Source organism: Oncorhynchus gorbuscha, linkage group LG02 (assembly GCF_021184085.1).
Source record: "Oncorhynchus gorbuscha isolate QuinsamMale2020 ecotype Even-year linkage group LG02, OgorEven_v1.0, whole genome shotgun sequence".
Classification (NCBI taxonomy): domain Eukaryota; kingdom Metazoa; phylum Chordata; class Actinopteri; order Salmoniformes; family Salmonidae; genus Oncorhynchus; species Oncorhynchus gorbuscha.
In genome coordinates, this window is record NC_060174.1 from 69,885,768 (window position 1) to 69,899,660 (window position 13,893).

A 13,893-nucleotide genomic window follows, 5' to 3' on the forward strand; every position below is an offset into this window, starting at 1 on the left:
TAACACAAATAATCCACCCTACATTAGAGCTTCATTTGTCCTTTTAAAGGGAAAAGAAACCTGTTGTTCTGTTGCCTGTTGTTCTGAAGTAAAAGTAAAAGTTGTTCAAAATATATATCGTAAAGCAAAGTACAGATAACCCAAAAAACGACTTATGTAGTAGTTTAAAGTATGTTTTACTTCAGTACTTTACGCCACTGCTAAATGGTGTGTATGTTGTTATGCAATGTCTTGTACTTGGTATGGTTCCTGGTACGTTACACATACCCTGTGTTTTTTCTTTTCTTTTTGTTAAATCAGAAAAGTCTGGAAACTACTGTATGATAAGAAATGACTCTGCCAGCCTGCCAGGGAGGATGGGTTTGTACAGATCAGGCCATACTGGACCAAACACGTGGGATGGTAGAAATGTTTTCTTATTGGGCACACCTCCTCCCAGTCAATTCCAGTTTTGGCTCTTTCTGCCCGCCTCGGATATTTTCGGACAATCCGATTGGCCCGCTACTGCAACACAGCCAAGGTCAGAGGTGAATGGCCAAACGTAACCCATCTTCGCATCATACCACTCCCTACTGTCAAATGCGCCTCTTGTAGTCACATCAGCTCATCACAATGTGTTTTTTTTTGTCATCACCGGTTGGAAAGACATGTCTGAAACCAACGTGAATTAAATAAGTCACCACCAATCCTTTGGGATAAACGACTCAGGATTGCTTGTCGATTTATTTCTCAGGGTGAGTACTGAGTCTTAACCGTTAGCTTGCTAGCATAGCTAGGTGATGAGCTAATTAGCTACACTGACTGTATGTTACAGTAACGTTAGCAGACCGGTATCTTGCTAGCTAGCTGCCCGACACCTCGCATGCTGTTGTAATAACTTAGCCAACGTTAACAAGATACCGATCTGTCTTTCTAGCTAACTACCTAGATAGCCAGAAACTACTTGTGAAACCTCCCTGCTCATTCACATCGACTAGGGTTGTAATTGAGACTAAACGAGTGTTTTTTGATTTATATGATTATGGTTAGCCATAACGCGACACAATACTACTAGTATGATTTGATGTAACTTGCCTGTTCGACATATTCGACATTAGATTCCCATCCATAAGATAAACCAGTTTTGGACCAGGGTGCGGGGCGACATTTGTTTCCTATCATTATCATGAGAGCCTATCATTATCATGTGGGGTACGTCTATGTTCAGTGCTGTTCTCTTACGTTATGTCTGCATTGTTGGGCTTGTTTTTCAGGTCCAGCAAGCAGCTAAAACTAATGCTGGCAAGGTGTGTCTGTCTTGTTCTGGTTTCTCTGCTCGTGCACAGTTGTAGTTCAAGAAAAGTATACCCTCGCAAAGACTAGCAAACATCGATGCAGACCATGCCTTTCAAACCAGTGGTTTTGGATTGGAGTTTGTTGTAACTGTATGTGTGTGTATGTATAAATAAACAAATATATATTACAGTCACAGTATGCATTTTATTTAAGGAGGATGGGGAGGTAATGCCCTCTGTACCATTCTTTTGCAATGTCTTGCAATATGAATGCTGGGTCAACATCATTTTTGTGCAACTCCTCACTGATGCAATCTGACAAACAGCAGCCAATGCCAGGATGGGCTGGTGTCATCACGCTGTGGCCCTGACTTACTTGAGGACTCGGCTCTATCTCCAGCTTTATAAATACTTGTGGTTTTGACTCTCCTCATCCACTCCTTTCCCTCCACAGTGTTCGCAGCCTGCCAACGTGGTGACGGTCCAGCTATGGCACAGCAGGACGCGCCTGCCAATAAGGCTGCTGCCCCGAACCTTGCTGCGCTGCACTCCAACTTCATCATCGGCTCTGTGTCGGAGGAGAACTCTGAGGATGAGATCCTGGGAAAGCCAGACCTGACACTGGGACTGGAGGAGAAGGAGCGCTCCATATCCCCCACTTCTAGCCTCAGCTCAGAGAACAGCACCTATGAGATGGGCTTCGACCACATCGACGGCCCCCACATGAGGTCAGAACCTGGGCTTTTCTCTCTGGTTTGTGTTCCCTGAGCCTCTGTTTGTGTTGTGTATCCAGGCTTGGCATCCACAGAGAGGTGTTTAATCATAGCATCTATACTGAGGTTACCAGTATCTCAATGCATTATACAAAATGATACTGCACAGTTTTTATTGACTAATCAATCTGGCTCCAGTTGTATGGGATGGAGAAACCTCCAATACAGATATCAGACGAGTCTGGAGGGGAGTATTCTGGAATGGCAGCAGCAGGAGAACACTGGGTTCAGTGATCTCCCCCTGGCGGGCCTCCCTCGCTTCTCTGCTGTGGGTGGTGTGTGTGAAAAATGTGGCCAGGCCACACCATGCCTGCTTGCTATAGAGGAGCTGTGTGTTCTGGATGGACTGCCCTCCCTGCTGCTGTCCCATTGCCAACAACCTCAGCAGCTCTGAGCCCTGAGCTCTCCCTGGAGCCTGTCCTCACCAGCTCTCCCTGGAGCCTGTCCTCACCAGCTCCCTCCCCTGCTCTCCCTGAGCCTGTCCTCACCAGCTCTCCCTGGAGCCTGTCCTCTCCCTGAGCCTGTCCTCACCAGCTCTCCCTGGAGCCTGTCCTCACCAGCTCTCCCTGGAGCCTGTCCTCACCAGCTCTCCCTGGAGCCTGTCCTCACCAGCTCTCCCTGGAGCCTGTCCTCACCAGCTCTCCCTGGAGCCTGTCCTCACCAGCTCTCCCTGGAGCCTGTCCTCACCAGCTCTCCCTGAGCCTGTCCTCACCAGCTCTCCCTGGAGCCTGTCCTCACCAGCTCTCCCCTGTCCTCACCAGCTCTCCCTGGAGCCTGTCCTCACCAGCAGCCTCCCTGGAGCCTGTCCTCACCAGCTCTCCCTGGAGCCTGTCCTCACCAGCTCTCCTGTCCTCACCAGCTCTCCCTGAGCCTGTCCTCACCAGCTCTCCCTGGAGCCTGTCCTCACCAGCTCTCCCTGGAGCCTATCCTCACCAGCTCTCCCTGGAGCCTGTCCTCACCAGCTCTCCTTTGTATTTGGTGGCTCTTTTAACAGCCACTGGGACGAGGCTCTAGATAATGGACATTGTGATGTAGATGTGTGGCGATACATAAGACATGATTTGTATGAATAACTGGCAGATATGGTGCTGGCCAGAAGAATATGTCAACATTTGTACACATACAGTAGGCTCAGGCTATTCATTTAGAATGGTGTTCAGATTTGTTTCTCAGTCTTTCTTGTTTGTGAATTCTGTGTTTCGTGTGTAGACTATTCTAGTGAGTTTTGGTTCAACTATATGCCTGCCACGGGTCTGGGCTGTTGTTGGAATTGAATAGTTGTAACAGACTGACGTGAGAGTCAGGCCTACTACAGTCAGTCTAGCAGTAGGGCTTTAGTGTTGTGGTGGGCCAGGACACTGACGAAGAAGTAAATATCTGTCTACCAATTCCACTCACGCTGCTGTTCACCTGTCAGCTACGTCTTTCCACACACACTTTCCAAAGCCATGATTGGAAAATAGCTGTGTACAGTACACACTCTTATATTCGCTTATGGGGCGATCATTCAGTGGCATGATAGAAAAAACTTGATATCTGAATCACATTCCAATAGTTGAGTATAACCAAACATCATGCTCAGGTATTTACCTCCAGTCTATATGGGATTGTCTGAGGTTGCAGGCTGTTACGATGTGCCTTCCTGGCAGAGATGGAGGGGAAGGTTTTTCTTGATCCTCTTTTAGCACCTCACGTTTTAAGTGATTAGTTTCACAGCTCTCTACAGCTGACCTGTCCTGTGTGCTTGAGTATGTGATGGGGAGTGTGAGGGTTGATGATGAAACCGGAATTACTGGCAGAGCCCACAGCTCTCTCCCATAAGGACAAGGGGGAGCACAGGTGATGGGAAGTGCCGTTCGCTGGGAGCTTCATTCTCTGGGGCTTCATTCAGAGGCTTCTTTCTGTCTGTGTCTCTGTAGCATGCCATCTTGATGCAACAGTGCAGTGTCAGGCCACAGCAGCCGGCCGAACACACACTAAGGGGCTCTGTCCCTGACACACCCTTCTGGGTGACTGGATCCATCCTCCCACTGGCTCTCTCTGAGGGTGGAACCTAGTTTAGGTGCCCTATCCCCCCCCCCCCTGAGGAAACACTTGCAGGTTGCCCTAGCCTGTTAATAACATGTCAGGAACAAGCTCATCCTGCGACTGGTTGGTGATGGTGTGCTGTTCCTTTTTTTTTACTCGTGGAAGGTCTAAATGTGTACAGTTCAGAAAAATGAGAGAACATTTCATCTTCTCCTCAGGGCAGATATGCCTACTCAGAGACAAGGACATTGATTTCAAGTATTCTTTTTTTTACTGTAGGTAGAGGAGACTGTTTACATTGATCCATGATGGTTCTCTCCCTTGATGTGACCATTAGAGCACCAGTTTTAGTAAGCAGTTATGTTTTGAGGAGGAAAATGTTCTGCCCTGGCAGTCTAATCTAATCACAGTAGCTCTCTTATCATCGCAGCTTTGTAATTTTTTTTGTGTTAGGTTGCACCTACCCAACATTTTCCAGGTATTGGCTTGTCTTGTGTTACTAAACCTAGCCAGAGTATTTCCAGATTTCTTTATCAACGAATGCAGCAACAAGTAGTGTACATGTAAAATGCACATAAAATCAACAGTGTAATATTTGGATTCAGTCTTGTCAGGAGAACTGTTGTGTACTCAACTTTGGTCTAATCATTTTGACATTATCCAGGCTGTATCACAACCGGCTGTGATTGTGAGTCCCATAGGGCGGCGCACAATTGGCCCAGCGTCGCCCGGGTTAGGGTTTGGACGGGGTAGGCAGAACATTGTAAATAAGAATTTGTTCTCAACTGGCTTGCCTAGTTAAATAAAGGTTAAATAAAAAATGTATAAAATTATCTCAACTGTTCCCTTTCAATTTCTACTGTGGTTTTTATGTTTCCTCTGTAAGAAACATTTAAATGTAGCCCTATCCATTTAGGCCAATTCCCAGGAGTGTGAAGGGTCAAAAGACAGTTGAAATCTCAGTCAGCCTACAAGGTCGACAAAGATCTCGTTTGGTGTTTTTCCTGGCCGAGGAAGGCTTACGCTTAAATTAGACTTGGTGTAAAAAGACGCTGCCACAGCGCTCCACGCACTTGCTGATGGCACGGCTGGTGTACCATCTCTGATGGATCACAGTGACTGTTTCACCAGCGCTGGTCTTGAGTAGAGGTCGACCGACTATGATTTTTCAATGCCGATGCCGATTATTGGAGGACCAAAAGAGCCGTTGCCGATTTAATTGTCCGATTTTATTTGTAATAATGACAATTACAACAATACTGAATGAACACTTATTTTAACTTAATATAATACATCAATTTAGCCTCAAATAAATAATGAAAAATGTTAAATTTAGTTTAAATTTAGTTTAAATAATGCAAAAACAAAGTGTTGGAGAAGAAAGTAAAAGTGCAATATGTGCCATGTAAGAAATTGCTCAGAACATGAGAACATATGAAAGTTGGTGGTTCCTTTTAACATGAGACTTCAATATTCCAAGGTAAGAGGTTTTAGGTTGTAGTTAATATAGTATTTATAGGACTATTTCCCTCTATACCATTTGTATTTCATATACCTTTGACTATTGAATGTTCTTATAGGCACTATAGTATTGCCAGTGTAACAGTATAGCTTCCGTCCCTTTCCTCCCCCCTACCTGGGCTCGAACCAGGAACACATCGACAACAACCACACTCGAAGCATCGTTACCCATCGCTCCACAAAAGCCGCGGCCCTTGCTGAGCAAGGGGAATAATTACGCCAAGTCTCAGAGCGAGTTACGTTTTAAACGCTATTAGCGCACACCCAGCTAACTAGCTAGCCATTTCACATCGGTTACACCAGCCATTAGGCTGATAAGCTTGAAGTTATATACAGCACTGTGCTTGCGAAGAGCTGGTGTAAAAATGCACGAAAGTGCTGTTTGAATGAATGATTACGACCCTGCTGCTGCTCAGTCAGACTGCTCTATCAAATCAGACTTAATTATAACATAATAACACACAGAAATACGAGCCTTTGTTCATTAATATGGTCGAATCCAGAAACTATCATTTCGCAAAAACAAACATTTATTATTTCAGTGAAATATACGGAACCGTTCGGTATTTTATCTAACGGGTGTCATCCCTAAGTCTAAATATTCTTGTTACATTACACAACCTTCAATGTTATAATTATGTAAAATTCTGGCAAATTAGTTCGCAATGAGCCAGGCTGCCCAAACTGTTGCATATACCCTGACTCTGCGTGCAATGAACGCAAGAGAAATGACACAATTTCACCTGGTTAATATTACCTGCTAACCTGGATTAGTAGTTTATAACTAGTGATTATGATTGATTGATCATTTTTTATAAGATAAGTTTAATGCTAGCTAGGAATTTACCTTGGCTTTTACTGCATTCGCGTAAAAGGCGGGCTCCTCGTAGAGTACAATGGTTAGAGCTTTGGACTAGTTAACTGTAAGGGTGCAAGATTGGATCCCCTGAGCTGACAAGGTGAAAATCTGTCGTTCTGCCCCTGAACAAGGCAGTTAACCCACCGTTCCCACCGTTCCTAGGCCTAGGCCGTTTGAAAATAAGAATGTGTTCTTAACTGACTTGCCTAGTTAAATAAAGGTATATTTTAAAAAACGGAAATCAACGCCCAAAAATACCGATTTGTTATGAAAACTTGAAATCGGCCCTAATTAATCGGTCATTCCGATTAATCGGTCGACCTCTAGTCTTGAGCAACGTGTGCACTCTGCTTACGCTACGTGTCAAGTGTAGTTTGGGCCGTTAACCTTATGCTTGTTGTGTATGTTGACTGTAGCATGAACTTTCACGTCTTCTTATAATAGAAGTTATTATGGTCGGATGTAAAATAATATGTTGATGACAAATGCTGGGGGATTGTGAACCGCCCCCCACCGAACTTACACTATGGTGTTCTCTTCATGCTGAAGTAATTTCAGTTGTTCACACAGACCGAGCATGTCTGGGCTGCACCTGGTCAAGCAGGGCCGAGACCGGCGTCGCATCGACCTGCAGAGAGATTTCACCGTGGCCTCCCCCGCTGAGTTTGTTACCCGCTTTGGTGGGAATAAGGTCATCGAGAAGGTAAGGCCAGGGCTTCTTTAGCTTCTAGGGCCTGGTTTTACCACATTTGACATGCAGTAATTTCAGAGGCTAGTCCCCTGCTCACATCTCTTCCCATCTCAGGTCCTCATTGCCAACAACGGCATCGCAGCGGTCAAATGCATGCGCTCCATCCGCCGCTGGGCTTACGAGATGTTTCGCAACGAGCGCGCCATCCGCTTTGTCGTCATGGTAACCCCTGAGGACCTGAAGGCCAACGCAGGTGAGCTTTACATTACGGTATCATCACAACTAGTAGCAGCGGAGTAACCGTTGTCTCTCTATTCTCTACCCAGCCTCTCTAACTCTGCTTAGTGACCCAGAGAGAAACAGGACAAAGCTCCAGCCAGTCTGATGTGTTTAAACAAGCAAACCCACTTAGGCTTCCAAGAGTGGACCAAAGCAGGATGTCTGTTGGTTTAAACCTGCACTCCACTGAACAGGCAACTCTGACCTAGTTCAGCAGAAAGGGCTTTGTCTGATTGTGTAGAAAATAATGGCTTTCTCCAAATGCTATCATGTTTAAATGGTTTGACACTGGTGGTGATGTTTTAGCTGTGACGATAGCAAGCTAATATTTAGAGACGAAAGATGAGATGAAATGTTGGACTGTTTTACATGCTATTTTATGGGCAGCGCAGAGCTAAACGGTTTTCACCCCACTATCTTCTACAGAGTACATAAAGATGGCCGACCACTATGTGCCTGTGCCAGGAGGGACCAATAACAACAACTATGCCAACGTGGAGCTCATTCTGGACATTGCCAAGCGTATACCTGTGCAGGTACTCCTAAACATCCATTTATTTAGGCCTAGAGTAGACTTTCTTCTAAATAGTGATTGAACTCTCTTGTATAACCTTTATTTGAACTGGTTGTGTTTGTAATGATTTCTCCAGGCTGTATGGGCTGGGTGGGGTCACGCCTCAGAGAATCCCAAACTGCCAGAGCTGCTCATGAAGAATGGCATTGCCTTCATGGGTAAGACTGTGTTTCCTACCATCTACTCTCCACTGAGTCTTCCAGCCACACACAGAGCCACGGATACTGCTTTTAGCCCTTCTGTCCTGTAAGATGATGTGTTCTGTGCCTACTTCCAGGTCCTCCTAGCCAGGCCATGTGGGCACTAGGGGACAAGATCGCTTCATCCATCGTGGCTCAGACAGCTGGCATCCCAACCCTGCCCTGGAGTGGAGCAGGTATGTCTGTACCGTTGAATTCACTGGATGGCTTTGAAGTAAGTGTGTTGTCCGAGACTGATCCCATGGTGTGTGTGTGTGTGTGTCTCAGGGCTAACAGTAGAGTGGTCAGAGAGTGACCAGAAGAAGAGGATCATCAACGTTCCCCCTGATCTGTATGAGCTGGGCTGCATCCATGATGTGGAGGCAGGACTGAAGGCTGCGGAGGTGGTGGGCTACCCCGTGATGGTGAAGGCCTCCGAGGGAGGTGGAGGAAAGGGCATCCGCAAAGTCAACTGTGCTGATGACTTCCCCAACCTCTTCAGACAGGTGAGGTCCAGTCTAATTCCAGTATCACTATATGGTTATGATGGGCTGAAAGACATGTTCAGTATGATTTTGATTCTGAATAACCCATCGTGCTCCCTTCTCCTTGGCTCCCCAGGTCCAGACAGAGGTTCCGGGCTCACCCATCTTCGTGATGCAGCTGGCCAAACACGCTCGTCACCTGGAGGTCCAGCTCCTGGCCGACCAGTACGGCAACGCCATCTCCCTGTTCGGCAGGGACTGCTCCGTACAGCGGCGACACCAGAAGATCATAGAGGAGGCGCCCGCCACCATCTCCACCTCAGACGTGTTTGAGGACATGGAGAGGGTATGGCACAATTTGTGCTATTGGATGGAGACATTACCATTCAGAGGAGCCATGTCAATGTGTTGAAATGTGAGAGGGACTGTGGCCAGATGGACTCGTTGCTCTGTGGTTAAGTTGCCGGGTTGTGACTGTGTGTCTGTTCCTCACTCCTCAGTGTGCGGTGAAGCTGGCTAAGATGGTGGGCTACGTCAGTGCTGGCACAGTGGAGTATCTCTACAGCCAAGATGGCAGCTTCTACTTCCTAGAACTCAACCCTCGTCTGCAGGTGGAGCACCCCTGCACTGAGATGGTGGCCGACGTCAACCTGCCTGCTGCACAGCTGCAGGTCAGTTTCAGCAACAGTGTGTCCAGCTCCTATTCAGTCTGTGTCGTACGTCTGTTGTGTAGGTACACCTCACTGCTCTCGACAGTTAGTTTCATCCCGGGCCGCTGTCTCCATGGTAACTGGTTAGGTTGGCGTGAGCTAATGTACAGAAACATGAAAAATCAACCCCTCCCTCCTCCTCCTCCTCCTCCTCCTCACCACCCCTCTGGGGCTGTTCCAGACACCTCCAGCATCAGTTGTGGTGGTGGGTCATGTGTCCACCCAGCAGTATGTAGGTCAGTGGTGGGTCACGTGTCCACTCAGCAGTATGTAGGTCAGTGGTGGGTCACGTGTCCACTCAGCAGTATGTAGGTCAGTGGTGGGTCACGTGTCCACTCAGAAGTATGTAGGTCAGTGGTGGGTCACGTGTCCACTCAGCAGTATGTAGGTCAGTGGTGGGTCACGTGTCCACTCAGCAGTATGTAGGTCAGTGGTGGGTCACGTGTCCACTCAGCAGTATGTAGGTCAGTGGTGGGTCACGTGTCCACTCAGCAGTATGTTGGTCAGTGGTGGGTCACGTGTCCACTCAGCAGTATGTAGGTCAGTGGTGGGTCACGTGTCCACTCAGCAGTATGTAGGTCAGTGGTGGGTCACGTGTCCACTCAGCAGTATGTAGGTCAGTGGTGGGTCACGTGTCCACTCAGCAGTATGTAGGTCAGTGGTGGGTCACGTGTCCACTCAGCAGTATGTAGGTCAGTGGTGGGTCACGTGTCCACTCAGCAGTATGTAGGTCAGTGGTGGGTCACGTGTCCACTCAGCAGTATGTAGGTCAGTGGTGGGTCACGTGTCCACTCAGCAGTATGTAGGTCAGTGGTGGGTCACGTGTCCACTCAGCAGTATGTAGGTCAGTGGTGGGTCACGTGTCCACTCAGCAGTGCTGTAGGTCAGTAGGTCAGTGGTGGGTCACGTGTCCACTCAGCAGTATGTAGGTCAGTGGTGGGTCACGTGTCCACTCAGCAGTATGTAGGTCAGTGGTGGGTCACGTGTCCACTCAGCAGTATGTAGGTCAGTGGTGGGCATCTAAATATTTTAAGTGTCCACTCAGCAGTATGTAGGTCAGTGGTGGGTCACGTGTCCACTCAGCAGTGGTGGGAGGCGAGGTCAGTGGTGGGTCACCTGTGTCCACTCAGCAGTATGGTCTAGGTCAGTGGTGGGTCACGTGTCCACTCAGCAGTATGTAGGTCAGTGGTGGGTCACGTGTCCACTCAGCAGTATGTAGGTCAGTGGTGGGTCACGTGTCCACTCAGCAGTATGTAGGTCAGTGGTGGGTCACGTGTCCACTCAGCAGTATGTAGGTCAGTGGTGGGTCACGTGTCCACTCAGCAGTATGTAGGTCAGTGGTGGGTCACGTGTCCACTCAGCAGTATGTAGGTCAGTGGTGGGTGTTCAAGCTGAAGGACAGACCAACAGAGCTGCTGCTGAAGATGGCAGTCGTCTCTCTGTGCTGTTGGGGAGGAATATACCCCGTCTCTCCACCTATCCCCACGTTGACACTGTCTAATCTCACTGGGCAGGAAGGGGCAGACGGACAACAGTTGGATACAACAAGCTGTAATTCCTCTCCGTGAGATAGATAAAGGTTTCTCAAAAGCATCTTAAAGGTCCAGTGCAGTTAAATGTAATTTCCTGTGTTTTTATATATATTTCCACACTGAGGTTTGAATAATACTGTGAAATTGTGAAAATTATGATAATGCGCTTTTTTGGGGCTCCCGAGTGGTGCAGCGGTTTAAGGCACTGCATCTCAATGCTAGAGGTGTCACTACAGACGCTGGTTCGATTCCAGGCTGTATCACAACTGGCCGTGATTGGGTGTCCCATAGGGCGGCGCACAATTGGCACTGCATCATCCGGGTTAGGGTTTGGCCGGGGTGGGCTGTCATTGTAAAAAATAATTTGTTCTTAACTGACTTGCCTGGTTAAATAAATGAATACAATTAAATTGTGTAGGAGCTGTTTTGAAATTTGAGCCATTTTTAGTAGGATGCAGTTTTGGCCTGCCTGGTGATAACACCAGGTGGTCGATTAGTTAATAGAGCCCGAAGAAAGAGTTCCAAACCTCACTGCCAATAACAGCTAGCTAAATTCATTCTTGAGAAATTGCTCTTTGCTAAGAAGCTAATTTAGTTTAGACCATTTTAATTGAAAACAATCACTGTAAGGTACTTAATTGTCACCCAGAAATGATTTGATATTGAGATAAAAACGGCTGCATTGGCCCTTTTAAAGGCTAAGTTTGTTAGAACCTTCGTAGGAGCGTTGTTAAATCTCAGAGCTCTTTCCCAAAACCATTGTCACTAAAGTTTACCAACTGCCTCAGACCACTCGTAGAAAAGCTAAGTGCGTCAATAGTTTTGTAATCATTTTTTTTTTGTGTCACTTTGTACAAAGATCTCCGCTGAACATAGACTGAAAAACATCTGTAACCGCTGATAACTTCAGAACGAAGTTGACTACAAATACAAAGTTGCTCCAAGATAAATGCCACTGTCTTTGCTGTTGTTACAAACAAACGAAAGATGAAAAGGTGCTTCAGATGAACCGAGTACAGTATAGGCTACATGGGCCTATGTACACTAAAACATTAAGAACACCTGCTCTTTCCATGACAGACTGACCGACAGGGATGCTGTTGAATCCAGCTGAAGTCTATGATCCCTTATTGATGTCACTTGTTAAATCCACTTCAATCAGTGTGGATGAAGGGGAGGAGACAGGTTAAAGAAGGATTTTTAAGCCTTGAGACATGGATTGGGTATGTGTGCCATTCAGAGGGGGAATGGGCAAGACAAAAGGTTGAAGTGTCTTTGAATGGTGTATGGTGGTAGGTGCCAGGCGCACCGGTTTGTTTCAAGAACAGCAACACTGCTGGGTTTTTCACGCTCAACAGTTTCCCATGTGTATCAAGAATGGTCCACGCCCCAAAGGGACATCCAGCCAACGTGACACAACTGTGGGAAACATTGTAGTCAACATGGGCCAGCATCCCTGTGAAACGCTTCCAACACCTTGTAGAGTTCCCATGCGTCAACGAATTGTGGGAGAAATGGTGGTACAACTCAATATCAGGAAGGTGTTCTTCATGTTTTGTACCCTCGGTGTATTTACATCATATTGAAATCAATTTCATGTCCAATCAATTGAGTTATATTGTGCTACTTTCAGTTGATTCTTTTTTTGCCTCAATCGATTTAATGATGTGTAACAACATCTGTGGGTTAGGGTATTATTACTGGGTAAACATAATAGGCCGCCTCTGACTATTTGTAGCCATCGGTGGTAATATCTCTATAGGAGCTGATTCATCGTCAGTATCGACACATGGTTTAACGACTCACTTAGCAAACGTTCTCTCTGCGTGGGGAAGGCATGTCACAACTTCTGCCTTAGGAACGATGATGCATCATTAAAACACTCTTAAGCCTAAGTTCCATCGCTGTCGGGAAACTGGGCCCTGGCCAGGAAGAAGAGAGTTAATAACCGGGTTCTAAGTGAGAGAGAACTATCATTCAAGACCCAATGTTTTTCTGTAGTCAGCCAATTAAAACCCTAGCAGCCATTTTTATTCTTAGATTTTTTTCTTTTAGCGGGTGGATCAGCTTTAATATTGCAGATTGTAGCTTCCATCAATGTAATTGTCTGCGTCATTTCCCATCCCCATATATTTGTGGGTAAATATACATTGCCAAGAGTGCGCAAAGCTGTCATCAAAAGGGTGGCTATTTGAAGAATCTCAAATATAAAATACATTTTTATTTGTTTAACACTTTTTATTTTGATTACTACATAATTCCATATGTGTTATTTCATGGTTTTGATGTCTTCACTATTATTCTACAATGTAGGAAATAATAACAAGATTCAACAACTGGGACATATTTCACAAGTTCCACAGACATGTGACTAACAGAAATGGAAAAATGTGTCCCTGAACAAAGGGGCGCCGAAATCAAAAGTGACAGTCAGTATCCTGTGTGGCCACCAGCTGCATTAAGTACTGCAGTGCATCTCCTCCTCATGGACTGCACCAGATGTGTCGGTTCTTGCTGTGAGATGTTACCCCACTCTTCCACTAAGGCACCTGCAAGTTTCTGGACATTTCTCGGGGGAATGGCCGTAGCCCTCACCCTCCCAACAGGTCCCAGACGTGCTCCATGGGATTGAGATCCGAGCTATTTGCTGGCCACGACAAAACACTGACATTCCTGTCTTGCAGGAAATCACGCACAGAATGAGCAGTATTGCTGGTGGCATTGTCATGCTGGAGGGTCATGTCAGGATGAGCCTGCAGGAAGGGTACCACATGAGGGAGGAGGATGTCTTCCCTGTAACGCACAGCATCGAGATTGCCTGCAATGACAACCAGCTCAGTTCGATGATGCTGTGACACACTGCACCAGACCATGACGGACCCTCCACCTCCAAATCGATCCCACTACAGAGTACAGGCCTCGGTGTAATGCTCATTCCTTTGACATTAAATGTGAATCTGACCATCACCCCTGGTGAGACAAAACCGC

The 13,893-nt window shown here is 46.6% G+C and overlaps 1 protein-coding gene across 11 annotated transcripts in view; it reads left to right on the top strand.

Annotated features, from left to right (window-relative positions):
* The first annotated feature begins 554 nt into the window (after nucleotides 1–554).
* The window catches only part of LOC124008398 (acetyl-CoA carboxylase), a 50,792-nt gene continuing 37,453 nt past the window's right edge, over nucleotides 555–13,893 (top strand). For 5 of the 11 annotated variants that reach the window (XM_046319661.1, XM_046319682.1, XM_046319689.1 and 2 more), the window contains exons 1-10: nucleotides 555–734; nucleotides 1,729–2,002; nucleotides 7,005–7,158; nucleotides 7,261–7,399; nucleotides 7,852–7,961; nucleotides 8,076–8,157; nucleotides 8,277–8,375; nucleotides 8,467–8,684; nucleotides 8,800–9,009; nucleotides 9,164–9,334. In XM_046319661.1, the coding sequence (XP_046175617.1) occupies nucleotides 1,764–2,002; nucleotides 7,005–7,158; nucleotides 7,261–7,399; nucleotides 7,852–7,961; nucleotides 8,076–8,157; nucleotides 8,277–8,375; nucleotides 8,467–8,684; nucleotides 8,800–9,009; nucleotides 9,164–9,334 (1,422 nt within the window). In that variant the 5' untranslated portion in view covers nucleotides 555–734; nucleotides 1,729–1,763. The remainder of the gene's footprint in view (nucleotides 735–1,728; nucleotides 2,003–7,004; nucleotides 7,159–7,260; nucleotides 7,400–7,851; nucleotides 7,962–8,075; nucleotides 8,158–8,276; nucleotides 8,376–8,466; nucleotides 8,685–8,799; nucleotides 9,010–9,163; nucleotides 9,335–13,893) is intronic. The other 6 variants (XM_046319677.1, XM_046319731.1, XM_046319668.1 and 3 more) reach the window with 5 other exon arrangements.